The sequence below is a fragment of the Xiphophorus couchianus genome, chromosome 19 (assembly GCF_001444195.1).
Source record: "Xiphophorus couchianus chromosome 19, X_couchianus-1.0, whole genome shotgun sequence".
NCBI classification, from domain to species: domain Eukaryota; kingdom Metazoa; phylum Chordata; class Actinopteri; order Cyprinodontiformes; family Poeciliidae; genus Xiphophorus; species Xiphophorus couchianus.
Genome location: NC_040246.1, coordinates 22182536 through 22209889, shown reverse-complemented (window position 1 = coordinate 22209889; position 27354 = coordinate 22182536). Strand labels below are relative to the sequence as shown.

General features: G+C 37.0%; 1 protein-coding gene and 2 long non-coding RNA genes across 3 annotated transcripts in view; 1 reads left to right on the top strand and 2 right to left on the bottom strand.

Moving 5' to 3' along the window:
* The window catches only part of LOC114134040 (uncharacterized), a 29963-nt gene extending 16800 nt beyond the window's left edge, over positions 1 to 13163 (bottom strand). The window contains exons 1-2 of the long non-coding RNA XR_003593333.1: positions 13080 to 13163; positions 8656 to 8783 (exon numbers count right to left, since the gene is read on the bottom strand). This is a non-coding gene — a long non-coding RNA (uncharacterized LOC114134040). The remainder of the gene's footprint in view (positions 1 to 8655; positions 8784 to 13079) is intronic.
* Positions 13164 to 13179: 16 nt separating this feature from the next.
* LOC114134042 (uncharacterized) lies at positions 13180 to 15855 on the top strand. The gene is made up of 2 exons (XR_003593335.1): positions 13180 to 13316; positions 14315 to 15855. It is a non-coding gene; the product is annotated as an uncharacterized LOC114134042 (long non-coding RNA).
* A 233-nt stretch (positions 15856 to 16088) lies between these two features.
* The window catches only part of rnf144aa (ring finger protein 144aa), a 28855-nt gene continuing 17589 nt past the window's right edge, over positions 16089 to 27354 (bottom strand). The window contains exons 4-8 of the mRNA XM_028000252.1: positions 25897 to 25957; positions 23713 to 23929; positions 23266 to 23413; positions 22118 to 22207; positions 16089 to 18565 (exon numbers count right to left, since the gene is read on the bottom strand). Coding sequence (XP_027856053.1) covers positions 18434 to 18565; positions 22118 to 22207; positions 23266 to 23413; positions 23713 to 23929; positions 25897 to 25957 — 648 coding nt within the window. The 3' untranslated portion in view covers positions 16089 to 18433. The remainder of the gene's footprint in view (positions 18566 to 22117; positions 22208 to 23265; positions 23414 to 23712; positions 23930 to 25896; positions 25958 to 27354) is intronic.

The following is a 27354-nucleotide window of genomic DNA, read 5'->3' as shown; positions in this document are numbered from 1 at the left end:
AATTTGCAGCTGCTGCATTTCTCCTTCACGCACACTATAGCTGCATAAAATTGCAAAAAGTACAAAAATAAGGCGATTAAAAAAAAACAACATACTTTTTTTGATAAAAAGTTTGAGGTATTTTTGTAAAACTGCAACAGAAACTCTTTAATCACGAGTCACATGATTAACAGGATGTTACTGCTGGCGAAAATGACAAAGACAGGAAGTGGTTGGAGGAGGATGTTTGTTTTTCTTTTTTCCATCAGAGTTCTCACAGTCCATAAAGAGTTTTGTGTCCAACATGTTGACCCATAATTCTTCTGTAAAATTGCTGATTACAAAAGTCCTTTACATTCAACGCGACGTCTCCTCTGATTGGCTGATAGGTCAGCGCTAGCACCATCACTGAATTATGAATATATTTCATGTTTTTACATCCGTTGCTGCCGTGATTTCCAATGACGTATCCCGTGAACAAAAATCCTAAACAGCCAATGTTGCTTTCAGTTGATTTTCAGAGTTCAGAGTTTTATTGCTCTGAATAAAGCTCAGAGCAATTTGAGCTGTCACAAATGTCAAATTTGTGACATTTGTGATCTTATGTTTTGAGAGAGACAAAATATTAAAAATAATCAAAAAGTCTCCATTATTTCTGGGACAACTTATTATCCAGCTAAATTTGTTATGACAGTCCCAATTTGTTTTAATCTCGACGTTTCATTTCAGAATTGCTGCATGTTGTTTGGAAAAATCTGGAAATTAGTTAACGAGCTTTTGAAAATTTATCGTCCAGCAAAATTTGTTATTGTGGCAGGCCTAGTTACAATAACATTTAATTTCTTTTGGGATCAATAAAGTATTTTTAAATCTAAATATAATCCTTGAATGCAGGTAATACTGTAACTGAATCTCTTTGCTTCTTTGGATTGGTAAATAATGTTTTTTTCTGCTTTTAAGAGAGTATGCTGATCAGACCTGCTTCATTCTGGCTCCTGCTTTACATTTTAACAGTATTTTATCACTATTTCAGCACATTAAACCTCAGTAAATGTAAAATAACACGAGTCTGATCAGTTCTAAGGATGTAGTACAGATTGTTGCCACTGTGTGTCTCAGATTTAGTAAATTTGCAGAACCGCTCCCTGGGTTTTCCACTCCGTTCTGACATTCACCATGGGCTCTGTGGCCATATGCGCACATGGAGGAAGAGTGATGAAAAAGTTGCCCGTTTTCATATTCAAGTCTGACATATTGAGGAATGGAAAGATGCTCGTGGAGTGCTTGTGGGCAAAGACAGTGACATACGGACTCGGCTTCGCTCTCTCTCTGATACACATGCGCACACAACTCTTGGTCAGCAGCACAGATGAGTTCTGGGAAAACAAGCAGCTGCAGGAGGAGGAAAAGACCATAAGGCTGGACGGCTTGCCAAATTTCATCATCTATTATGGATTGCCTGCAATGCACACACTACTGCAACCAGAGCCATCTCTCAGATTCACATGAAATCACAAATTTGAGTGCACTCACATGCATTTCACATGCATAAATTTGCATATACAAATGGTGCTTTGCTTCAAAGTCCGACATTTTATAAAAAAAGCACAACCTGAAAGGTGAAATGTAAGCTTCAGAAGAACCGGAGCAGTGGGATGCTTCATTTCAGGCTTCAAAAGAGTAAAGATATAAAGAAACTGCTGAGCTGAATACATGGGAAGCCAACAGAGTGATGGCTCAGGATGTTTTTAAACTAAATTAGGCTTTATCGCCACTCCAGAAAATAAAAGAACAATCATCCACTGTCACATACCTACACTTCAACTCCCACTTACTGTTAGCTTCATGTCACTGAATCAGTAGCAGCGTTTCCATTGACCATATAATTATGCAATCTGACATTTAAAAAATAAATTTACTTAAGGGAATCATGCCAATTTTTAAAAAAAATTCACATTTCTACTAGGCTGAGGTGGTTTTATATTTATGTAGAAATTGTTGTATTTTGTAAAACAGCAATAGAAACACTTATTTTGCATCACAGGAGTCATGTGATCTACAACAGGATGTTACTACTGGCAGAAATGACAAAGTAGATATGAAGTGGTAGGAGGATGATGGGGCTGCATATTTTTAAAAAGATTTATTGCGTGAACAAACTTATTCACGTGTAATCTTAATTGCATTTTCTATTTTAAAGGAAACTCCACAATTCTGAAATTGTGTCTTTTTAACAAGTTTGCAGACATTTGTAATGGAAACACAGCTACTAATAATCCCTAAAGATATCAAATTAATGCAGGAAAAACTTTTTTTTTTCTGATATTGACATCAACCTTCTGGTATTTTTTTCCTCACCATTACTTTTGTCTACAAAAGAGATTGAAATCTTGCTTTTTCTTTCTATTTATTAAAATAGAAACATGTTTCTGAGGTCAATCAATGGGTTCAAGTTCATCGTCTTATGCAATGATTGTCAAGCAGGGTGTGGCATGAACTGAATTATACACACCACAGGCTCAGACATGAAGAAAGTGCTGCTAGGTGCAGAACAGAGAGCTGAAAAGCTACTGGGAGTCCTGTCTTTGTTGGTGTTGAAATATGCAGCAGGTCACATCAGTGGATGGATTTTATGCAGAGGAACAGTGACAGAGTTGTTACAAAGATCTGGATGGAGAGAAATTAGTTATTAAAATCAATTCTGCAGCAGGTTATTATGATGGCAGGACTTTGTTTTGATTGGCGGCCTTGTGGCCAATCACGTGAGGATACGGGATCGTATCATTCTGTGAAAACAGAGAATGATACAGTGTCACAAAATACGACTGACAAAATAAAGAATTTACTGAAAGAAAAAATATAGAAAATTTGGTAGAAAGCTTTGGTATTTACATATAAATAGTAAATGCAGAAGTTTGACAGACAAAACATTCATATGTACTAAGTTAAGCTAAGATGTGAAGCTACAGGACACCCTGATAATCAGGTTCAATTTGGGATCAAAAATTGCAACATCTGTTCCATCTCCAGCTGTGGTTCTCTTTCTCACAGGGCAGCTCCTTCAGACTAGCCAGCAGCAATTAGCAAACACCTGGTGGAATTGCACATCAGCTCAGCTCATTATAGGAGCCATTTCTCAGAGCAATGCTGGTAAAAACGTTGTTAAAGGGTTAATAGAGGAGCCATGTTCCTGGAGGCGGAGTTTCAGAAAGAGCAGGAGCTTCTTAAAGAGACAGACCCAATTTCACATCGTTAAATGAGGAAGTCAAATTACTTAAGTTATATTTGATAGATGTAGCATTTTGTAGCGCACCTGAAGTTAGTTACATGGTTGTACTATAAAATGGCATTATGAGCCTGGAAAACACACAAAACTGCCCCTTTAAGAGCCGTTTGGGACGAAAAGACATGAATTTCCAATTAATCACCAATTGCAGGGGTTAACTGTAGTCTGTAAGAGCAGCTTAAGATTTTGATCAGGCTTTTATGGGAATCAGTTTTGGTGTGAAGTTGTGGAGCACATACGTTGATTTGATTCAGCCATTTGTCGCTCCACTTCTTGCTTTATAGGCATATATAGTTTGATGGTGATATAACTCCAAATAATGCTAAAGAATATGAAATGTTTTCTTCCTGTACATCTCAAACACGGTTCTCACATTCTTGGTCCCGTCTTCAGTAAACGAGACAACTTGTTGTCACATCTTTTCAGAGGGAACACTTTGGCAGACGCCATTACCGCCCAGCACGAAATTGCCTTGTAAATCACAGTGGCCAGGTAATAAAGCCAGATTTGTATATCACCGGGAGTGGAGACTGTGTCTGTCTTGTAAATTTAATTAAACAGCAGGTGCAAAATCAGGTCATATGGCTTTGATGTGCCCCATGTGAGAATGACAACCAGACAAAGATTCAGATACGAGCCGCATTAGCATATTTCTGCATGAAATGTTGCGACGCAGGCCGAGGCTCGCCCATCACCTTGTACGGCATTAAAATTTACCAAATTAAGGAGGATTCAAATTAGCCATCACCTTCAGTTTTAATGGATGGAAAGCAAAAAGAAAAAAAAACTATAATTAATCTCTGAAAAAAATGACTTTTGATAGTGTAAAGTGGGCATAAACACAGTGACTAGTGACGACTGGAATGTTTTCAGAATCACTGGCTCACCTCTTCACTGTACAGCAGAGCTAATCTGCTCACGACTCCAACTGAAGAATGAATTCACCATGAGCAGAAGTGTTTATTTTAATAAAAACCCGGTGGATCCAAATTTTACCAAGTCTTTTTGACGAGTTTTTAGGGCAAATATCTTAGTCCACTTGCATTGGTGCAAAAACTAACTTTTCAGTACAATAAGAGAGAATGTTGTAAATGAATAATTATTAAATATTGATGAGGGAAAATTTTATTTTTATAAGTAAAAAAATAAATAAATAAAAATCAGCCAATGAAAAACTTTTGTTTTTAAATGGATAACTGACTTTAAACCAGAGTTACAATAGTTTTGGGTTTTTCTTAATACTTTTATTTTGTTGACTTTTGTCTAGCTCAGTTTTGTAGAGTGTGTTTGCTAGTTTTTATTAGTTAAATATTGTTTACAGTAAATGTTTTATAAATTTACTGTAAATCTTTAGGTGCAGAATTCAAAAAGCATTGTATTGTGATTATGTTTACATCGATTGGGTAACGACTACTCAACAGATGAAACCATTTTCAAAAAAATTTGTAGTTATTGTTCAACGACCAACTGACTGGTGTCCCAACTTTTGTGGTCTAGCGTAATGCAGCCAGGTGGAGTATGAAGTGCCATAATTTGCTGATGCAAATATCAGTCTGAAAGGATAATAAATAGATTTATAATAGATTCACATATTTGTTGATACTGTTGCCATCTGAAGAAATGCACCAAAAACAACCAGTCAGAGTCAGGAGGCGGGTCTTAACGCTGTCAATCAACCTGATCTATTCACTGCTAAATGTGCTAATGATAAAGAAACAACTTATAGTTACAGAAAAACTGCAGCCATCTGTGGCCATGCTAACTAGCTTTAGCATTCATGAAGGAGGTGATTGAAGACAGCCAGTGACGTGCGGTGAGGTTCATAGCTGGTGAGGCACTGACGTCATCAGAATCAGATTTGCAAATAGATGCATAGATTGACAGCAGTTTACAGGTTGTTTCACTTCTGCATTCTTACACATACAAACTGTAGCTCACAAAACACACATTTCCTTAAAAAACAAAACAAAATAAATGTTATTACTGTCTTACCTGCTTCGATTGAAAGTCCACTTGAGAAAACCTTTTTAGTGTTGTAATGTAGTCATCCATGTCGAAAGTCGGGATAAGCGAGAGGAAAAAAATCACTATCTCTATTATAATCTATTGCTGCACTTGACTTGCTTCCCGAATCGTTTAGCCTAGCTCGCTGTCACTTACTCGGCAGTTGAGGAGTGAACAAGACGAACGTCTGGGATCTTGAGCGCCCCCTGCCATGAGGCAAGAGAACTGCCTGCCTCACCTCGAACCTGTTCTCTGCCGTTTATAATCGCTCATTACACGAAACACGTTACACAAACACAGTTGGTGACAAAAAGCACTGTACATTATATACATAAGCTAAATTATTGGAAATAAGTTCACATATTAAATTTGTTTAAACCATTTTATTGACGCCGTACAGCAACATGCTCTCTCCGCTTAGCAGCCAGCGCAGAGCCAGGGGTTGCGCAATCCAAGGTGAGGCAGAGCTCGCTGCTGCCTCACCGGCATCGCTTCCAAGCATTTCAATGGGAAAATAAGAAAATTCAGCGATTTTGAACAAATAAAAATCGAAATTGGTGAAGCTACATGAAAAATAAATATTTTTTAGTACAAACCACCGGATGAATATAACAATTTAAATTACTTTATGATTATATATTTTCTTTCTTTCCATGATGGCTGGTGAGGCACTGCCTCACCTGCCTCCCCTGACCGCACGTCACTGAAGACAGCAGAGGTGCTTATTTTCACAGATGCTCTGTCTCATAACATATCGTCATAACATAGTGAGTTTTAACCAACATGTAAATATATATTCCATAAAATCTTCATACTGCAGCTGTAATCAAGCTCAGATTTAGCTAAAAAGTTAGTTAGAGTCCAACTGTACTATATTTGCACTAGAAACTAGATCAAAAATACTTGGTAGTATTTAGTGTTTTTGCAGTGTGTAATAATATAGATCTCTTTCTCAGGCTGATGTGCAGTGGAGCCAGAAATCATCCTGTTATGGCGGTGCTGACCTATGACTCTGTCAAAGGACTGTCTGCGCTCCAGAAGGCCCTTCGCCACACTTCGGTTTGAACTAACCGTGCGCCAGCGTGTCAGCCGCATCAGTTGACCTGTCTGCAACACCTCCACTTGTTCCTTTTCTGTTTTTTTCACTGGGAGGAACTGGTTGATAATTACCACCTAGGATGTAGCCATCTGTGCCGCCCTTTCACGGCCTGTTAAGCTCGCTTTTCAGAAAGTTTACTGTTGACAGAGGGCAACGCGAGAGGAGCGAACGCTGGAGAGGAGCGAACGCTCAGGCGGTCTTAAAGGCAGCGGTAAGCAGGTGATTTACAGACAGGAGGAAACGGAGTGGGTGTTGAGTGGGAAACGAGGTCGTGTGCGCTCATTAATGGGCGGGGGACTGTTACAGCCATGGAGGTAAATTAAGGTTTTAGTGATTTCAAAACCACGAAGGTCTTCAGTGAGAACATTCCAGCTGTTTAAAGTCGACTTAATGAGATGCAGTAGGAAAAACCTGGCAGCATAGAGCAGTGGTGTCCAAACGTTTACTACGCAAAATTCACATTTTGGACATTTTTGTTCTTCCACTTGGGTTTCTACTGCTTCTAAAAGCAGTCCAAGAATTTTTTTAAAAAAGAACAAAAAGCAAAAAAACAGAAAATCACACCCAGCCATTTTTTGGCAATAAGTTCTTGTTTTTTGGTGTCTAGAAAGTAAGCCGTTTCAAAAACCTCTGGAATATTAAGGTACTACCCATTACCTAGCAACTTCAACGGAACTCCACCCGTTACCTAGCAACCAAACGTCCAAGGTGACCTCCAGGACATTTATAGGCAGAACTGACCAGATTAAAATCTCATGCAAGAATTATTGTGTGCAAAAAAACTTTAATAAATGTGTTTTGTTTAGCCCATAGACCTATTCTAACCTGTTCAAGAAGCATAATAAGTCACATTTAAACTACCAACTTCATTAAATAAAATAGAAATACATAAAAAAGCACAAATTTGTGATTTTTCTTTTTTTTAAATCTGCTTAACCAACAAAATTTTAAGAAATCTGCAGATTATTAAAGATCCAGAACCAAAAAAGGTTTTGGACTCGAGTCTTACTTCCAATTTATCAATGTCAATTTATCAGATGCCAAATTGTGGCCCATCATTTCATGGGCCACAAATAGGCCCGGGTCCACACTTTATATACTTTTTTTTAACCCCTCCAGGGGTCTTTTGTGGGCTCTAGTGTCCCTTATATGACAGTAAGCTGACAGGAAACGGGGAAGGAGAGCAGGGAAGACATGCGGCAAATGTCGTCAGGTCCGGGAGTCGAACCTGCGACGGCCGCGTCGAGGACTCAAGGCCTCCAAATACGGGTCGCGCTAACCACTACGCCACCACGGAACGCCCCACTTTATACACTTTTATAGAAAGTGCATAAAGTGCACTTTATACACAGTGTATTAAGTGTTTACACTTAATACACTGTGTTAGCTTCACAGTGAAGCTAAACACTGCAGGTTTAGCTTCAGCTATTAGCCAGCTAGCTATTAGCTGCTTATATTATACAGAGCAGAACAGCAGAAAGATGAACTGAAAAACTACTGAAATGTTTAACAGATGCTTATTCTTTATTTTCTATGTAATACGCAAAAAATAGCAAATAAATGCTAAGAACATTTCTAATCACAAATCAAAAACATAATATCTCCATCAGTTCTAATTTTAGTGGTGATGGCTTGTTTCTACAAATGGTTACTTCAAAAGAATCTTATTAACGAGTTAGGATAATAAAAGGAAAATATACACACTGAACTTTATGTTTGACCTCAGATTGAAGCAAAAGTTCACAACCTCCCTTATTTTTATCCCAGCATGAACTCTTTCCCTCCTTTTTCCTGATCTGCAACGTTTCATAAAACCTGTCCATCACTCACAGCTGCCTATTGTCATCAGCCATGGGGGACCCCTGTGTGTGTGTGTGTGTGTATGTGCGTGCAGGAGTGTGTGTGGTAAAGAAGCAGTTTTCAACAAGCTGTCAGATATCTGTCACCTTGGCAGGATCTGTGTGGAAACCCTCACTGTCAAAACCTGTCAGATTTCCCTGAGTCCTTAATGAGGGAAAGAGCCGAGCTGAAACCAGAGGCACTGACGTGACGGTGTGTGTGTGGGGAGCAGGTTGAGGTAACAGGTGCGTTGCTGGGAGCTGTACTGGTGCAGGGAGCGGCAGGGTGCACAACATCATCTCTGACAATTTCAGTCCCACTAATCAAACACACATCAGCTGCCAGCAACTAAACAGACGCAAACCTGATGTCATGCAAAGAGCTCTTTCAAAATAATGCGTAAAAAAATAAACAATGTATTCTTTGCAAAGCTCATCCTGACGCTCACCTGATGACAGAAATGAGTTTTCCTGAGTTTCTCCGCAGCCCTCGGCGAGCGTTACTCCCACAAGGTCGGCGTGATTTCCCAGCAGGCCTTTCAGACGAGGCTCAGGTGAACGACTGCAGGCAGAAAAACTGGGAGAAAGGAGGGAGAGTCAGGGAAAAGAAACACAACTAGGTAGATGAAACCAGCAAGAAAGTAAATAAAAAAAGCTGAAGAAGGTTCACCTTCCAGCAGGACAACCGGAGATATTATGGGATGGATTGAACCAAAACAAAAACAAATAAAAATGATCTCAACTCCACAAACAGAAATCAGAGAAAAACAACTGCAGTTTCCATCACCAGTTAGTCTGCTTGGCACAATTACCAGAAAAGATTATGAAAGTTTCCAGAATAAACACACTTTGAGGGGGGAGGGGAAGGTTTCCAGAAAAGCAAAATAAACTGAATTTGATGAGGACGAGCTTTGCTAATTAACATCCAGTTGGACTGATCTATGAAAAAACAAACTCTTAAAAACAGGAGCTGGAGAAGTTCACACTTCAAAAACAAAATCTTACCAACTATTTTTTATCAAGTTTCTAGTGCAAATGTCTTAGGTCATTTGAAATGAGACAAAACTAATTTATAAGTAACTTTCAGCAACATCTTGTTTTAAATCACTAATTTCTTAATATCGATCAAAATAGTACCGGATCCAGGGGTGGATTATTTGACATCTTTCCCATGTCAATCTTAATGTTTCTGCTCAACTTGCAGCAGTGAGTGAATGTTGTTGTTGTTGACAGGAAGCCGGCGCTCTAACGGCTCTCTGGTTCCCTCTTCTGGCAGGAAGATCAGTGAATAACAACAATTAAATATTACTTCTAAACGGTGAATGATTATTAAAACAAAGTTATCACTTTGCTGTTCCAAGTAGCTGCAAAACGTTACATTTCCCCCCTGAGATGAAGTTATAAATCAGTGGAAAAAGCAGATTAATCGGTGTAGTGTTGCAACATGGTTCTCCAGCCTAATAGTACATCACTTTCATCACTTTACTGCTTGCTAGAGGGAGATTTTATCACATTTACTATGAAAATCAGCTATGATTTTGCATAAATTCTAGTTTTACAGGTTATAAAACACTGCCATGTTACCAGCATGTTCATACACTGCAAAAACACAAAATCTCACCAAGTATTTTTGGTCTAGTTTCTAATGCAAATATCTTAAAATAAAACAAAACAACTTAAAGTACCTGTTCAGGAAGATATAGGAGCTTAAGTCATATTAAGCTCATATTTAATAATCCAAGTTTAAACAGTTTTAAGAAAGTATTTACAAGAAAAACAACTGTACTGAATAACTCTTTTTAATCTTATTCTACATTGTGTTATAACTGTACTTTTTTCAATTTTTCTGTATGCGTTTAACATATTGAAGTCCTTTGGTAAAATGTTCTTCATAATAGTATAATTTGTTTATTTTTTTTATCTGTGGTCTTTTGAGAAAGACAAAAAAACCAAAACAAATAAAGACAGAAAGAAAACCAATAAAAAACAAGAAAAACAGGAAAAACTAAAATAAAGACAGAAAGAAAGGCAAAAGTAAAACCAAAGGAAAAAAGAAACAACAAAAAGAAAAAAAGGACAAAAAACTGAAAAATTACAGAAGTTGAAAAGAGAAAAAGAAAAAAGGAAAGTACAATAGAAAAACAGACATTTTTGCTCCCAAGTGAAAAAAATGCAAATTGAACTTTTTTCCCCATCAATCTTAAACAATTACTGACTTACAACATTCCCGTTTCTTCCTGAAAAGTTACTGCAAGTCAGTTTTGTCTTATTTCAACTGTACTAGATATTTGGATTAGAAACTAGAGAAAACTACTTGGTAATGTTTTGTGTCTTTGCAGTCAGCGGTATAAGTGATGAGTTTATAGCGTATTCTGATATAAAGCCTGAAAGGCCTGAAGTTTGAGCAGCAGGACGATCTGGCAGCAGGGAGCAGGAAGGCGGGCCCCCAGCCAGCACACATGTGACGCTCTCATTCTCCACACGGAGCAGGTGCAGCGGCCTCCATCCCTTCCTGTTTCTGCAGACTCTGAGCTTTTATCTGCTCCTCCACCAGGTGATTCAGATCAATCCCCGCGCCTCCTGGCACGCTCTCCCTTCAGATAACGCATCGGCTCTGCTGCACATCCACAAACTCTGTCGCTATGGCGCCCGCAGATGGCAACTTCCTGTGGTCTCGCCCGGCGATTGGCGGAGAGACTTCCAAGCGGAGAGCAGCTGGCGAGGGGATGATGTATCGCCGAGCGTTTGCACTTTCATTTTCAGGGTTGTCTTGTTAATGCTCCCGATCCAGCATCTGGCAGGAAGTCGACACAAAGGCAGAGAGGAGAGGGAGAGAACAACCTGTTCTCTGGCAGACCTTAACAAAAGGCTGACACATGTCTGATGAGCACAAAGAGCGGCACAAGAACAGACAGAGCTGCCCAGGATGAAGAGAAGACGCCTGATGCAAGCTAAAGATGTGAACACCGCCTGCTAAAGGTCAATAACCAGAAACAGGAAAAATTACAAATGTTCAATCCGTTCTCTTGCTGAAAATTTAAAGCTGTAGCACATAACTTCTATAAAAATATGTTTTTTATTGTCTCCATGTTGTGACAGTTTATGAGACAAATAATCTGTGGAAAGATTGATCTCCTCCAACTGCTATTGCCATCTGAAGAAAACACCAAAAACAACCGATCAGAGCCAGGAGGCGGGTCTTACCGCTGTCAATCTATCTCTTGTAATCGCTACTTAAAGTGCTCTTAGATGGCAGCCCATGGAGGGGAAAAATAAAACCCATCCATCCATTATACAACACACTTATCCCTAGTAGGGTAAGTGTAGGGTGCTGCTGCGAGTAATGCCAAAATTAATGATAAATAATAAAGACTTTGTGGAATTCTGATTAACAATATGGTATGTTAGTTGAGTTACCATCCCCACCCCACTAGAGGCAGTAAAGACGCAACTAAGGAGAAGATTTAGAAGTACACAGAAAGCTACAGAATTTGTTAAGAACTGTGAGCTGAAATAAATAAAAGAGGGAAGGTCAAATGTATGCTTTCCTAAAGGTGAAAGATATCACAGATTTCAAAGGAAAATAAAAACGAGAGATCGCTGATAATATAGCAAACAGCCCCCCCCCCCTTCATTTCCGGAGTGCAATGGTTCCATTTCCAAATATGGTCTTGGTCTGTGGTCTGTTCCTACGGAGCCCTCTAGGGGACATGGGGATTTTTTTTTTCTTTTGCGTTCCCTCGCAAAACTTTTGCGTTACCTCGCAATACTGTACTGGTCAGTTATGCAGCATAATTGAATACTGCAAGCCTTTCCTACGGTGGGCGCCGTACTTTATGCATAAATATACAGTTTTGATTGTGTCTCTGTTGTGTTCTAGTCTGAATGGTTTATAGAGCTGCTTTCAGTGCCGCTCTATCTTAGCCTTAACAGACATAAACATGCAGTAATAAATCGATTTTCAATTTATTTTTTGCACCAAACAGTTAATAATAATAAACAAGTTTTCACTGAGGCTCTGTAAGAGCCATATGAATGAAATAAGTAATTATTGATATGACAGGAGCAGCGGCTTTGACACTTAGGTGTGTCGATGTGGGCGTGACGTCACCAGGTATGAATGGAAGGATACTGGCTTTGTGTGTATTAGGAAGCGGTGAGCGGGGCGGTCAGTCCTTGCAAAGTTTGGAGCCTGATCATCAAAATGGAATAAATCGATAATTGTGACAGAACAAAGAAGAGGTTTGGAGTTGATTGATAAACGGACAGATGAGATTCCCCGAGTTAACCCAGTGCGGCCCTTTACCATCATTAGTTTGTCGTGTTTTTAATAATAAAAACTTGCTAATAAAAACTATTTGGTGCAAAACACTGATTGAAAATCGATTTATTACTGCATGTTTATGTCTGTTAAGGCTAAGATGGAACTGAAAGCAGCTCTTTAAACCATTCAGACTAGAACAACAGAGACACAATCAAAACTGTCAGATGATTTATTACCCGCGATAATAACTCAGAAATAGTCCAAATTATAATGTATTTTTATTTCTTTCCTACTTACGGAAGGTTTCTGTTTATATCGTAGGTTTGTGGTGCCTTTCTATCCTAAAGAAAGATATAAAACTTCAGATATTTCACAAAAAGATACTAAAATTCTTGGAAATACCTCATATAACCTTATATTAAAGCATAAAGTACGGCGCCCACCGTAAGAAAGGCTGGCAGTGTTCAATTATGCTGCATAACTGACCAGTACAGTATTGCGAGGTAACGCAAAAGGTTTTGCGAGGGAACGCAAAAGTTTTGCGAGGGAACGCAAAAGAAAAAAAAATCCCCATGTCCCCTAGAGGGCTCCGTATGTTCCCGCCCTTACCGTTTGGTGCAGCGAGGTCGTTCTTGATATTTCAGGGACGCCACCGCCGCTGCGACGCCACGGTCCGGTCGCTCCTCGTCTGCTAAAAACAAAAAATGGCTTCAATAATTTCATCAGGGACAAAACAAACAACTTCGAATAAGGTTTCCAAAAAACTAACTTACCGAATAACAAATGCAGCGATTTCAACATGGCGCTCCAGCGGCCTGGTCGCCCAGTTTAGCTTCACCTCAGCAGGTGAGTTAAGGAGCCGAATTGGTAGCCCGGAAAAAAAGTTTTGAGTCATTCAGGCTGGGCGTCCAGCCGGACTCGGCTTTTCGTCCTATCGGGTCAGAAAAAGCCGTTTTTAAACCGAGGTTCCAGAATGGATGAATATTATAAAGCTGGTTTCATATCTCAGTGCGAGCTGCGTCCTATTTCAAATGCTTACGTCGAAACTGCGCCACATTTCTATCCCGCATGGCGCATGCGCCTCACACTCATAAAAAAAAAACAAAAAAACATGGCGCCATTCGGCAAGGTTGCCAGATTTGACAGAACCCGTAAAACCTGCGCAACTACAAAAAACAGTCCAAGTCTCAACCTCTACTAAAACTCATCTTAATAGCACTATATGCTTTATCCATAGTTTATCCCTAATATAGTTTTAGAATAATTTAGAGAAACAGTTAAATTTTGTGTGTTTATTTATATTTTATAATGTAGGACTGAAGAACATATTTAAGTTTTGAAAATGAAAATTTTTCTAAGAACAAACCAGTTCATCTCTAATACAGCTTTTAGAATAAATTGGAGAAATAGTGCAAATAGATAGATAGATAGTTAGATAGATATAGTCCCTACTACATTAGGGATAAACTGGCTTGTTTCTGGAAAATGTACATTTTCAAAGCTTAATGCTGAACTGTTGCTCCAGTCCTGACGTATGGAGAATGAAGAGTGCAAAATGACAATAAATACCAAATAATTATTTAAATGTGCCAGTTTATTAAAACTCTTGACTCTCCATCTCTTTTGATCCATCCTTAAGTAAGAAAATTTTATTCATGCTTATTTAGAAATGTACAATAAAGCTTTCTGAAACACATTTTTCTTTATTTTTGATTCATTTATGCAAATATAAGTAAAAAAAAAAAACTTAATTAAAAGTTTAGCTTGGATTTAATTCAATGCAAAACGTGACGTTCTTGTCGTTGTGATGTTTCTGAGCTAACTGAACTTTACTTCCTGGTCAGGATCCAGCGCTGTGAGGAACAGAGACCCTCAGCCTTCAGCGAAACCAGCACTCAGGTCCATTATTCAGTCCAGCAGCTCTGCATGCCGGGACATTTACAGCCAATTTGTGTCCTCCAATATGGATGCAGATTTTTCAAGTATTTGTATGTCAAGTATTTACCAACACAGAGCATGTTATCAGCAAAAGAAAAAAATAATATATTTTGTATGACTAGAACGTTTTAAGTCTTTTACATTTATCAAAAGCCATTTTGTATTCTTGAAGATGAAAATCATTTAAAATGTTATTTTACTTTTTGTACTTGAATACATTTCAAGATTTGTACTTTTTTAAACTTTTGAGTAAAACAGTTCAATCTGTACTTTTACTAGAATATTTCTTCATACAAATATCTGTACCTCTACTTAAGTAGAGAATGTGAGTACTTTTGACACCTCTGTGTTCATGCTCTTATTTTGAAGTGGCTGGAGACTGCTTACGTAGCAGTTCCGTTGCGTGCTTCTCCTCACGTTCTCTATTTCGCCTCAATAACTTTATTTAAGACAAGAATAGGAACATAATAAAACAGACAGTAGTGAACAAGATATAAACACATGAATACAATGCCTGAGGGCGTTATAAAACATGAAAATTATGTCAAATTTAAGATGTAGTCTTTCAAGGACATAATGAATTAAAGTTAGCAATTCCAGTTAGCTTCTGCTAAATCTTAGCGCAGAACTTTGTCCACCTCTTAAAATGCTTCGCCTTGGTGTTATTCAAGAAATCTGTAGTGGTACATAGTTAACTGTGACCATAATGATGAAATAATGCAGCATTCTTTAATATTTACACATCAGATTTCTTCAACTCTTTATGGTAATATCGCTAACTCTTGTAAGTGCAGGATTTCATAAACAAAGATGGCTGAATGCATGTTGGCAGTTTCTCCTGCTCAAAGATGCTTTTATGGGGTCAGAAAACGTTTTATTTAGGAACCTTTTTCCTTTTTTTACACAATGACAACACACTGATGACATCATACAATGACAACACACTGATGACATCATAGAATCAACTTACAGTAAAGGGCTTGTCAACAATGCCTTAGCAACACATGCTCCCTGGGCTGATTAGCATCAGAGGATTTTTACCTTTAATGCGCCGGGAGGGCTGCCTGATTTAGGCCTTTTAAGGCTTTCACTTTTTATTTGGCTAAACTTTCAACATAGGCCTAAAATCTTTCCACAATAATGTGGATACAAAGTCCTCTGAGGCGATAAGTTGCTGCTAAACTTAAAGGGGAGCGCCACTCAGTTTCAGGTGATAAGTGAGCAGGGGCGTAGCCACAGGGTGGCTGGGGGGGGACCGGCTACCCTCCTATTCTACATAGACTCCATGTCAGTAGAAGGGGTGAATCATATTAACCAAATTAATCATAATTCATTATTATTGAAGTAAACATCAACTAATTTGGTAAACGTTTAATTGTTAGCTGGAGCATTAAAAACGCCATTTGCTGAAAGAACAACACAGAACAGTGATTGAACCAAAACTATACAAAGTTTATAAACATTTAGCATTTAAGATGAAAAAACTCTTTTGCAAATCCTCAAGTTGCAGTTTTACCTTCACCTGTAAAAATTAAAATGCTTTAAAAATTAAAGCAACTTTTGCTATCCATTTATTAATCCAGAAGATAATCAACATTTCTTTAGCTTTAGCTTAACTACAAATGAAAGAAATTTATGTTATTGCATTTTAGGCAATAACATTATTGTTTTATTTAAAAAAAAAAAGTAACTTAATTACTTCAAATATTGTGTAAAAGAGGCTTATGTGGTTAAATGAAAAATTTGCCAAATGTGCCAACGTTTTATCTATTGGTCAAAATAATCCATACAATAATCAATTACTAAAATAATTGTCAGCAGATGACAAATGCACCTGCTGCAATTAATATATTTTTAAAAATTTTATTTAGCAAAAATTGATCATTCCTGTTAATTAACAAGAGATTATAGAAAAGTGTCTAATTTTCATTTCTAGTCCCTTTAGCAGTTTGATTTATATGATGTTTATTAATAATAATAATGTGAAAAATCAGCTTCAGACAACTACACAAAACATCTCTCCATAAAGGAGCAAAAAGGGAAATGAAACAGTAATTTGCAATTTGTAGTCAGTAATTTTGACTTTAAGTTGATCAGTTGAACAGAGTTAGCTTAACGGCGCTAAAAACAAAGTTTTATACAGTTAAGCTATGCTAAGCTGAAACAGGCTAATCATGTGGTTAGCCACTGTAACAAACAAATCTATGCTAAGCAGATCTATGTGTTTTGTTTGGGTAAATAAATGGTTTGAATATTCAAGGTTTGCCCCAATGTTCATGAAATTGCAATTTTACAGTTTGTGCTCCTGCCTGCCCCCCCAAGAAATAAAAAATCTAAAATCTACGCCCCTGCAAGACAGCTGGGGGCAAATTTTATTTTAACCACAAGAAAAAAAAACCCAATATTTTTATTAGATTTGAGTGGCAATCCTCTTTAATACGCCTGCCTAACAGCTGGAAAAAAGACTGTAATATACAAGACACACGACTCTCAGCACGGTTCTATTAAAAGCGCAAGATTATAAAACATTGACATCATCGAGAGGACGTGCTGTACAGAGAGCTGACATGCGTGGCGCAGCTCTCCTCTGCTACCGGCTGAATCTGTGGAGCTACATCGAGTGAGGCAGTAAGGCAGGGGTGTCCAAAGTGCGGCCCGGGGGCCATTCACAGCCCTTGAAATGATTTTCAGGGGCCCTTTATCACAATTCAGAAATAACCTGAATTTGGTTTGCTGGTTCAGGCGGTGGATACGGATTTAAAAACAATTTTAGGGTGAAATCTTAAAATGTAAATGTATTAAAAGATTTTTGCTTTTAATTTATTTATTAGCCATAAAATCTTCTTATTGCGAAAAAGACTGGGCCTCTTGCAATAACTCAATTTATTGCATAAAAAATGAAAACACATTCAATAATTTCCATTTGTATTATTTATAATTTTTATATATATTTTTTTTCCACTAAAAACTGGATGAATAAGGTAATTAGTCTCAACTGGCCCTTTTTCTGAAGGACAATTTTTAATTTTATTTGTTGTTTGTATTATTTAGCTTATTTATTTTGGATTTTTAAAATATTCCAGTGATCAACATTAATTAGAATTTAAAGTTTATTCATATTAGAGAAAGTGCTAGCTTGTTTTTGTTACTTGAAAATGGTCTCAAAGCAACGATATTATCATTTATCACAATAACTTCTGGGACAATTTATCGTCCAGCAAAATCTAATAATTTTTCATAAAGTATTTTAGAATTTTAATAAATTGAATCCTTGATTACAGGTGATAATTTTAACTGAAGTTTCTTTTATTTTAAAATAAAAATGGCTTCCTTAGATAGGTAAACAATTCATCATTAACATCATAATTGTTGTTTATTGTAATAACTTCTGGGAAAATTTGCTACCTTGAAAACGACAAAAAAATGTAGAAAAATATCAACTTGAAAAATTTAGAATAATGTTTTTTTTTTATCTTTCAAACCTGCAAAACCATTTTATATTTTTAATATACAGTAATTTAAAAAACTGACTGCTATCATGTTGACTTTACTGCCTATCAGAAAAAAACACATAAGATATTTTTTGCAATAATAATGAAATACAAAAATACTAAGAAGTATTTCCAACGTGCCGTTTCTGGCCCCCGGCCGAACCGTTTGGACACCGCTGCAGTGAGGGAGAGCTTTAGTGTTTAAAGAGCAAAAAGGTAGAAATCCTTCTACGGGCGGCGAAGGCGTCCGTTCAGCAGACCAGGAAATGTTCGCATCCACCCAAAATAATTACAACACCAAAAAAAAGAAAAAGAAAAGAAGAGCAGACGTTCTTTGCATTCCCAAACCGTCCATAGTTTTCCCAACGTCTCAGCGGAGGAACGTCGTCTTTTCTGTCCTCCTCATGCAGAGCGGCGGCTGCTTCAGGCCCAGCTCGGAAAAATGAAGCTCTCTCAAAGCTGGTGGGAGGAAAACAGAATGGAAAAGTGGTGAAACTTGACGGGAAGAAGATGCGACGTGTCGCTGCGGGGCGTTTAGGTCGGCAGCGGGTCGTCGTCGCCTTTGCTGCATTTGCACTTGCAGCAGAGGACGATGGGCGTGGCCAGCAGGAGGAAGGGCGAGGCGACCAGCAGCAGCAGGCCGAACCCGGCAAAGATCCCCACAACCTGACCGGAAAACAAACGACATTTCAAAACAGGAGTAGCATTTAAAATATTTTTAGGAAGTGTCTTTTTGTCAAGAATTAGATTCAAAAAGTGATTTTTTTAGATAGAAAAATAAAGTCTGTAAGTAAAATAAAGATGCAATATTACCAGATAAAACTGTTTTAATGAGAGCAAAGCTTCATTATTCAGATCTGTTATGATTTGCTCATCTAGTTTATGATTCTTTCTTCTAAATAAACGTGTTCAATCGTTTCAAAGTTCTGCTGCTGATAATAATCTGATCCTGATGTGTTAAAAAGTGAAGTTTTTCTGAAGTATAACTTCACCAAACGCTCAACAATTTTTAACATTTTTGGATAGGCAAAAAATTACTACTTCATTCTCCTAATATAATGACTTTTCTCATATTGTTGCGTCTTATTTAATTAATTCTCGTAATATTCTGACTTCATCATCGTAAATTAATGTTTTCTTTCTTATCCTGGCCCTAAAAATTCCTAACAGGATTTAGATTTGTTAATCTGTTAATTCTGTTTTTCAGAAAATTATCTTAGATCCGTAGTTTGCAACCTTTACAACTTTTATTCTCAGAGAAACCAAATAAAACTTGTTTAGAGCTGCAAATGTTACAAAAAAGACAAATTATAATAATAGGTAAATACCTGCTTTAGGAAATTTGTTGCCATTTTTAAAGATGTAACTTTAAAAAAAAAAAAATACAGACATAAAATTTCGCAAAGATAAATATGCTTTTTTTTCTGGGACAGAAAATTATGTAAAAAAAAACAAAAAACAACAAAAAAACAGATGCAACCTAAGAATAAGAAAAACAAATCTAAAAGCTTGTTGCTGGTATCTTAGTGTCACTGTGTGAAAATTCAATGCAAAGATTGTTGGAGTGAACAGACAAACATTTCAGCAGAACTACAAACTGATGCAGGAATTAATGCAAAAGGAGCCCCAACCAAGTGCTGAGTGGATTTAATGACATACTGTAAGTCTGCTAACATTTTTATGCTTAAATAACTTTTTTTGGTCTGATGAAATATTTAAATTCACTGAGAAACTGAGTTCTAGGTTTTCATTACCGTCAATAACCACCTGGATTATATTACTGTGTGGAAGGAGTCTGTAGAGTTTATCAGCTTCACTTTTTGAATTTTATCATGGAAATAAATGAACTTTTCGAAGATATTCTTTTGAGATGTTCAGTTGCTAGCATTGGGCAGCAGGGGGCAGCAGAGGGAAGTTAAAACCAAATCTCGTTTCCCTACAGCAGTAGCGTAACAGAAAATAAATATGGACACAAAAGAAAGAAAGAAAAAGAAAATTAAGAAGGAAAGAAAGGAGTAACAAATAAAATGGAAAAAGGAGGGAAATTAATATTCACAATGTCTCTTAATAATCTTTGGCTAAAATGATAAATTGACAAAAGTTTATAAATATAAATGTAATAAACTCAGGCAGAGTTTAGCATTTTTCCATTTTTTGTTGCATGTCCACCACAGAATAAGACAAAAAAAAAAAACATCCAGTAATGTTTTTAAATCTTTTTTTTTTCTTTATTTGAATGGAAACTTTATGTTTTCTAAATATATTTTGTCTATTTCAAAACCAAAAATGGAAATAAAATGGCAGTTTTGAAGAAATAATAAATTTTATACTGTAGATCTTCATAAAAAATTACAAGATCATGTAACAGCTGTTACTCTAAGTCAGTTTTATTCTGTTGAACTGAGGAAAACATTAGATTTTTAGGATTTTAACAATTGCAGAATGCTGATTAGCTAGAAGAATAAAGGATAAATTTAGAAAGAAATTTAAATTTCTAGATTTTTTCAGACTATATATGGCAATTTTACAGCAAATGTTAATGTGATAAATGATAATATTGTTGTTTTGAGACCATTTTCACTGAAGTAATAATCCACAAACATATTCTCAAAGATCAATAAACTTTAAATTCTAATGAGCATTTAAGTCTGGAACTGGAAGACAATTTAAATATCCAAAATAAATAAATGAAAAAAAAAACAAAACAGAAACAACATGTAAAAATGAATTATGAAGTCAAAACTGTTCTTAAAAAAGACCAAAACACCAGACTGAAGACGTTTCTCAGGTAGAAAACAGAAAAGAGAAAAACAATAATTCATGCAAATGGAAATTTTGAGCTTCTTTAAATTTCTCAAGCAGTCAATTTTTTTTAGTGCTTTAGTGTAACTTATTTAATTCACCACAAGGGGGAACCAAAGCACAACAAAAGGAACAACTTAGGGAATAACAAGAAAAGACCTGAAACATGTTTTTCCTGCTCGTTTGGAGAGAGGAGGACATATTTAGGATTGTTAATCATTTTTCAGCGTTTTATTTGTGTTTCTGGTGAACAAACTCTTTCTTCCAGTGAAGCACAGATTGGACCTGTTAGCCAGTCTAGACGCTGTTCTCTGGTTTAGATCATTCAGACTCTGCTGTCCTGCAAACACGTTCATCCTGGAACATTTCTCGTTTCTGGGGGAGATGAGAAGCAGCTGACGGAGGGAGAAAGCTTCAGCAGGATCCAGCCAGATGAAGTGCAATCACATGACTCAGCCTGGCCCGCTCAGAACAGATGCCAATGTGTATGCTAATGCCGGAAAATAGCAAGTACGTCGGACACAGTGACGCACCGCACTCTGAATAGACAACGCCGAACTCCTGGGTGAAACTTCAGAAATAAAACCATCTGTGGAAGATCGAAGCACATTCTTTCTCCTGAGTTTACTTTACGCTACTCTCTGAAAGTCAATAAAACTTTTAAATTGGAAGAAGTTAGCAGGATCCACAGATGTTTGATAATTAAAGCCAGATTGAGGAGTCAAAGGAAACTGTCTGCGGGATGCTTCGCCATGACGACGACTCAAAACAAAACCAGTGATACTGGAGAAAAAGTCCTGGGTCTAGTCAAAGCCCATCTTGATCTAATTTAGATTCAGTCTGGTGAATTGAACACTGCAAAAATACAAAATCTTACCAAGTATTTTGGTCTAGTTCTAGTGCAAATATCTTAGGAAGCACGAAATAAAACAAAACTAACTTTTCAGCAAGATATGAGTTTGTTTTAAGTCAATAATTCTTTACTAGTAATAAAAAGTACTAGTTCCAATCCTCAGCAGAAGCGCCACATGAAAATAAATAAACAAATTAACTGCAGATATTTAGCCAATTTCACCAAGTATATAGCAGTTCAGTCATCCAGCCACCAGGGGCGCTGGAGTGAAGCCACCTATCTTATCCTAAAACTGTAAAAACCTGATCTGGAGGCACCAGATTTAATTTGGAATCAGGTTGTTTGGATCTTTTTGTTCAGGGTTGTTAATTTTACAACTAACATTTTTACAGCTTACAATTTTACAGTTCTTAAGTACAGTTTTGCAATTTAAATGAGGTTTATTGTTTTGTCTGTTCATTCACCACAAGTTACTAAAACATCTAAATCAGATAAAACTCCACAACATCAGAGAAACACATCAGAAAGAAACATCAAGTGTAGGAGCAGGAAAACGTTCTCACCTGTGTTCTGTGCCAGATCACCGACGCCCTGGAGTGGCCCAGTTTGTTCCGACACGGCCCTTTGTCATAGTGGATCAGCAGGAAGTCGTCCTGGTACACACACACACACACACATACACACACACACACACACACACACACACACACACACACACACACACACACACACACACACACACACAGAGTTGAATAGCGATCATTGGCAGCCTTAAAGACGTCTAGATGTCTCCTCATGCAACCAGCTGAAGAATCCAAACTCAAATTTATCTCTTCCAATGAACTGAAATGAAAATGTAAATCTTCCCTGACCAGTTCATTTGTTGTCTCCAATTGTATTTTTTTTAAAGGTGACCCATAATTAAAAAACACAAAACCTAACAAATTACTTTTGTCTACTTTCAAATGCAAATATCTTACTTCACTTGAAATAAGACAAAACTAACTTATAAGTAAGTTTTCATCTACATATACGAGGTTGTTTTAAGTAAAAAGAAAATCCTTAATATTAATGAAAAAGTTCTAGTTCCATTTCCATGTTATTTGATTTACATACATTATAGGATGTTATAAGTGAAATAATCTACTAGTAGAACTAGAATTTTTCATCAATATTAGGGATTTTTCAAAACTTAAAAACAAGCTCATATATGTAGATGAAAAGTTACTTATAAGTTAGTTTTGTCTAAATAAACGGGCAGAATTCTCCTGGGGTTGCTAGGTAACGGGTGGAGTTCTGCTGGGGTTGCTAGGTAACGGGTGGAGTTCTGCTGGGGTTGCTAGGTAATGGGTGGAGTTCTGCTGGGGTTGCTAGGTAACAGGTGGAGTTCTGCTGGGGTTGCTAGGTAACGGGTGGAGTTCTGCTAGGATTGCTAGGTAACGGGTGGAATTCTGCTGGGGTTGCTAGGTAACGGGTGGAGTTCTGCTAGCATCCCAGCAGAATTACACCCTTGGCAGAGAGTCGGTCAATAATTAGTAGATTTTTGAAGACACCAAAAAGCATAAACTTGGTGTCAAAAACAGCTGGGTATTTTTTAATCTTTTCTTTTTAAGCGCTTTGTATTTTTTGAGATCCAAATGGAAGAACAAAAACATGAAAAATGTGAATTTTTCCTAATAGTTCTCCTTTAAGGCAAAATGAGGCAACTCACATCCAAGGACTCCAGGCAGTACCAGCAGAAGGCGTGTTTGCAGTTCTTGCACATCATCTGGGCGCAGCCCTCGTCTCTCTCGATGTAGACTTTACACTTGGGGCAGCGCTTGATGGGGGCGTCGTCCTCTTCGTTCTTGTAGAAAGAGCTGGGAACCAGCAGGAGCCCAGTTACATTACGTCTAACTCGCTTTTAAAATAAAAGCACATTATTTTAAAATGTGCTTTAAAATAATGTGAATTATTATTTGCAGAATATAATTATAAAATAAAAATAATTATTTTAAAGTCATAATATTACAAAAACGTTTCATGAACTTTTTTTTGTAAAAGTTCCACATCTACAAATTGAATGTTACTGTAAATTTGAACAGATATTTATTAGCAGGGAGCTTTAGACTGTTAATTGTTGTTTTCCTGATGTTTTGCGGCTCCTGGAAGCTGGTACCTGTTTTCCCCGGGTAGGAAGGAGGCGATGGGCGGGTTGCTCTCCTGGCAGGCCTGCCCCGGGTGCCAGGCGGCCTTGCAGGCGGAGCAGAATTCCAGGGCGCAGACGGCGCACTGGACCAGCTGAGGCAGAGCCGGGGAGTCGGTTTCCTTCAACTGGCAGACGGCCTGGCAGCTGGAGGACGGGCACCACGTCCTGCACGGGTCCAACAGAACCTCTGGAGCCACAGCAGTAAAATACATCACTGTTTAAAAACTAAATTACGTCTCTTTGGATTAAATGAACCGAAGCAGAAATTAATATTGTTTTATTCACTGCAAAAAAGAAAAACTAAAATGTTTCCTAATGAAGGAGAAAGTCAGAAGGTTAGTGCGCCCTGCTCACCAACCAGCTGAGGAAAAAGCTTCAACTTTCAGTTTCTTTATTTTCAGTCCATCTTTACAGGATTTCATTGGGCCGTCATCAGGTTTCATTCTCAAAACAACTTTACTCTTGTATATTGTGACTTTTCTCGTATTATTACAACTTTTCTCAAAGTAATACGAGAAAAAACGTAATTATTAAAACAGTAATAAGACTTTTTTCATATTATTGTGACTATTCTTGCATTATTATGAGATTATCCATGCATTATTACTTTTCATTATTACGACTTTTCTCGTAGTGCTACAAGTTATTTTGTATTGTTTTGACTTTACGTAATATGAATTCATTCTCGCAATGTTACGACTTCATTGTTGTATCGTAACACTTTTTTACGTAATATTACTTAATTGTAGGATTTTTTTTTCTTATAGATATTATTTTCTCAGCTTTACCCTAATCCTCCATCGTACGGAAAACCTTCAAACTGCCGAATAATTATTTATAATGTGAACGAAATGTGATGCAGTCATTTGTGATTTTAGATATTTTAAAGCTGAATAAATATTCAGCTGAAAATGCTTTTTAAACTGCATTTAAAGAATGTTTCCGTCACTTCATTACAGTTTATTTTTCATTATAGTTTAAATTAATATTAAATATCCAAATATGTTATTATAACACAGAAACAGTTATTCTGTTGGTCGATAAATAAACTTTCTTCCACTCCTTCTACAAACTATTTCAAATATTTGCATCCGTCTCCAAAGACAATTTTTCTTTTCCTATGGGTCAAAGTACACAGATTGTTGTTCTTCCATTTTGTTGCTTCTCTCCCTGTTTTCTGTGCCAAGAACCCCGAGAACCCCAGAAGCACGTCCGGCTCGGTCTGAGACGGAAAAATGTTCTGACTGTTTTGATCCAAACCAAATTAAACAAAAATGTTCATCTCTCTGAGGCTTTCTGAGACACACACACACACACACACCCACACACACACACACACACACACACACACACACACACACACACACACACAAAAGTCCAGCTTTTCAAAGGTAAGTTTTCAAACTTTTCCATCATCGCAGCTTGGAGATACAAACAATAAAAAAGACATTTGATATTGTCCCGAATCTCAATCTAAGTTATTGCGATAAATGATAATAATGAAAAAATAATGCAAGTTCTCTCACAGATAAATAAATTTTAGTTTTAAACAAAAAGAAAACATTTTAAATATTAAAAAATAAACAAACAAAACAACCAAGTCAACAAATAAAATGGGTACTGGAGTCTCCGTAAAACAAACTGTCCTTCAAAAAAGAGTTAGTGAGACCAAAGCAACAACTGAAAATTTATTTTAATTTATTACACAAATAATTGATTTAATGCTTATTTTGACAGGCATAGTTATTAATAATATGTTGTAATCTATTCTAAACTAACATATAACAAAATTGTATGTTTTTAAAAGTGTCAATTTATTTTGAGTTACATTTAACATATTAAATACAAGCTAACCTAATTTTTATTGGCCAAAAATAAGGAAATTTTAGTCTGATTTAACTTCAGACAATGAGAAAAAATTATCCATCCTTTTATACAGTGTATGAAAATATCTGGGTTCAGCTCTAAATAATAATTTTGAAATTCAAGCCTTTACTCAAACATCAGATTACACTTTAATACAAAACTGTGCAGTTTGATTATGAAGCACTTTCCAAACATGTGATTGAAATTCAAGCATTTTCAAGGTTTTCAAGCACCTGTCTGAATCCAGGTGTGACAGTCCAGGAATAAATAAAACCTGCAGCGACTCACCGCGCTCGAACTGAAGCTTCTTGTACCTCTGCATCATTTCCGTCGCCACCATGCACTCGATCTGCAGACAGACGAGAGAAGAGGAGGAAATTATTCAGCTGCTCTGAATATTCACACAGAAATACATCCATCATTTCAGGAATAATATCATCTTATTAAGCTCCAGTTTTGTTATTTTCTTGCTTCTGAAATCAAGAGAAATTTTAGTTACTGACGCTAGATAATAAAAAAAACCTGATGGTATGACTGGAAATTAAATTTTTGCCATTTTCTTCCCTTTTTGTTCAATTGAGAGCTTCAATAAAAAACAGCAAATCACAAAATATGATTAAGTGATGTGACAGTGTGCAGCTTAGTGATATTATTCACTGTTTTATCAGCGGCGTCCTGAAGAAGATTGTTCTCACAAATTTCTTAGTTTAAAAAGTTGAAAATTTTAGACTTTTGAAAATTTTCTGAGCTTCATAAATGGGAAAACTCAAATTTCCTCATCAATTTCCAAGTTTTCTCTTGAAAATTTCTGAAAGTAGCAAATTTTCAACTTTTCAAACTCAGAATTGTTGGAAATTTCAGATTTTTTAATGCAAATACTTACCTTTTGGAGCTCAAAAATTTCAATGCTTTTTCTAGAAATTTTTTTAGATAAACCTCAAAATTTCTGAGATTTTTGACCAAAATTTTCCCCTCCTTTTTTCTTTTCTATCTATAATATCCTAATACGATGCTGTATATTTCAGATGAGAATGTTTTTCAAGAACAATACATTTAATTTTTTACTTATTACCTAAATTTTATTTCTTTTTTTATCACAGCAGTACCACCAAATCAAATTCTAAGTCCATCCCTGGATCTGATTCTTATTTTGTGGGAGGAAATAGAGAGAGGAGCGTCCCAGTGGAGCAAACAGGGTTAGCCTCATTTAGTGGTCGATGCATCGAACATTCAGGCTTTGTAAAGAAGAATCAATTTTACAGCGAAGGACCTGCTGAGAGAAGAGAAAGACTGGCAGGAGTAGCTGGGGTTTCATCAGCAGCAAGTTGATCAGACGCTAATTGATCAGAAACATAATGCTGCGGTGGGCAGAACCACGATGAGTCTCTGAGGTGCAGTAAAGAACCGAGCGGATCCGACCCACACAGAACGGACAGAGCTGAGCAGCAGCTTTAGAAAGATGTAACAGGTTGCACTTATAAACACGTTGCAATGTGACGACATGCACCCAGCCGCCTGCTGGAGTGCAAAAAGCAGCTAGCTGATGATGACTAGCCATCAGGTTGTCAACACAGCACACTAAATTTTAAATATACGCATGAGATAGCTACAAAATGATTATGCCCAGCAGCAAACAACATGTTCCCAACTACAGCACACAGCAGCTCATCGATGTAGCAGCTTGTAGCCTGACGGAAAAACATTTTGCTAGACAATGTCAAACATTGAGAAGTTTTAATTATTGTT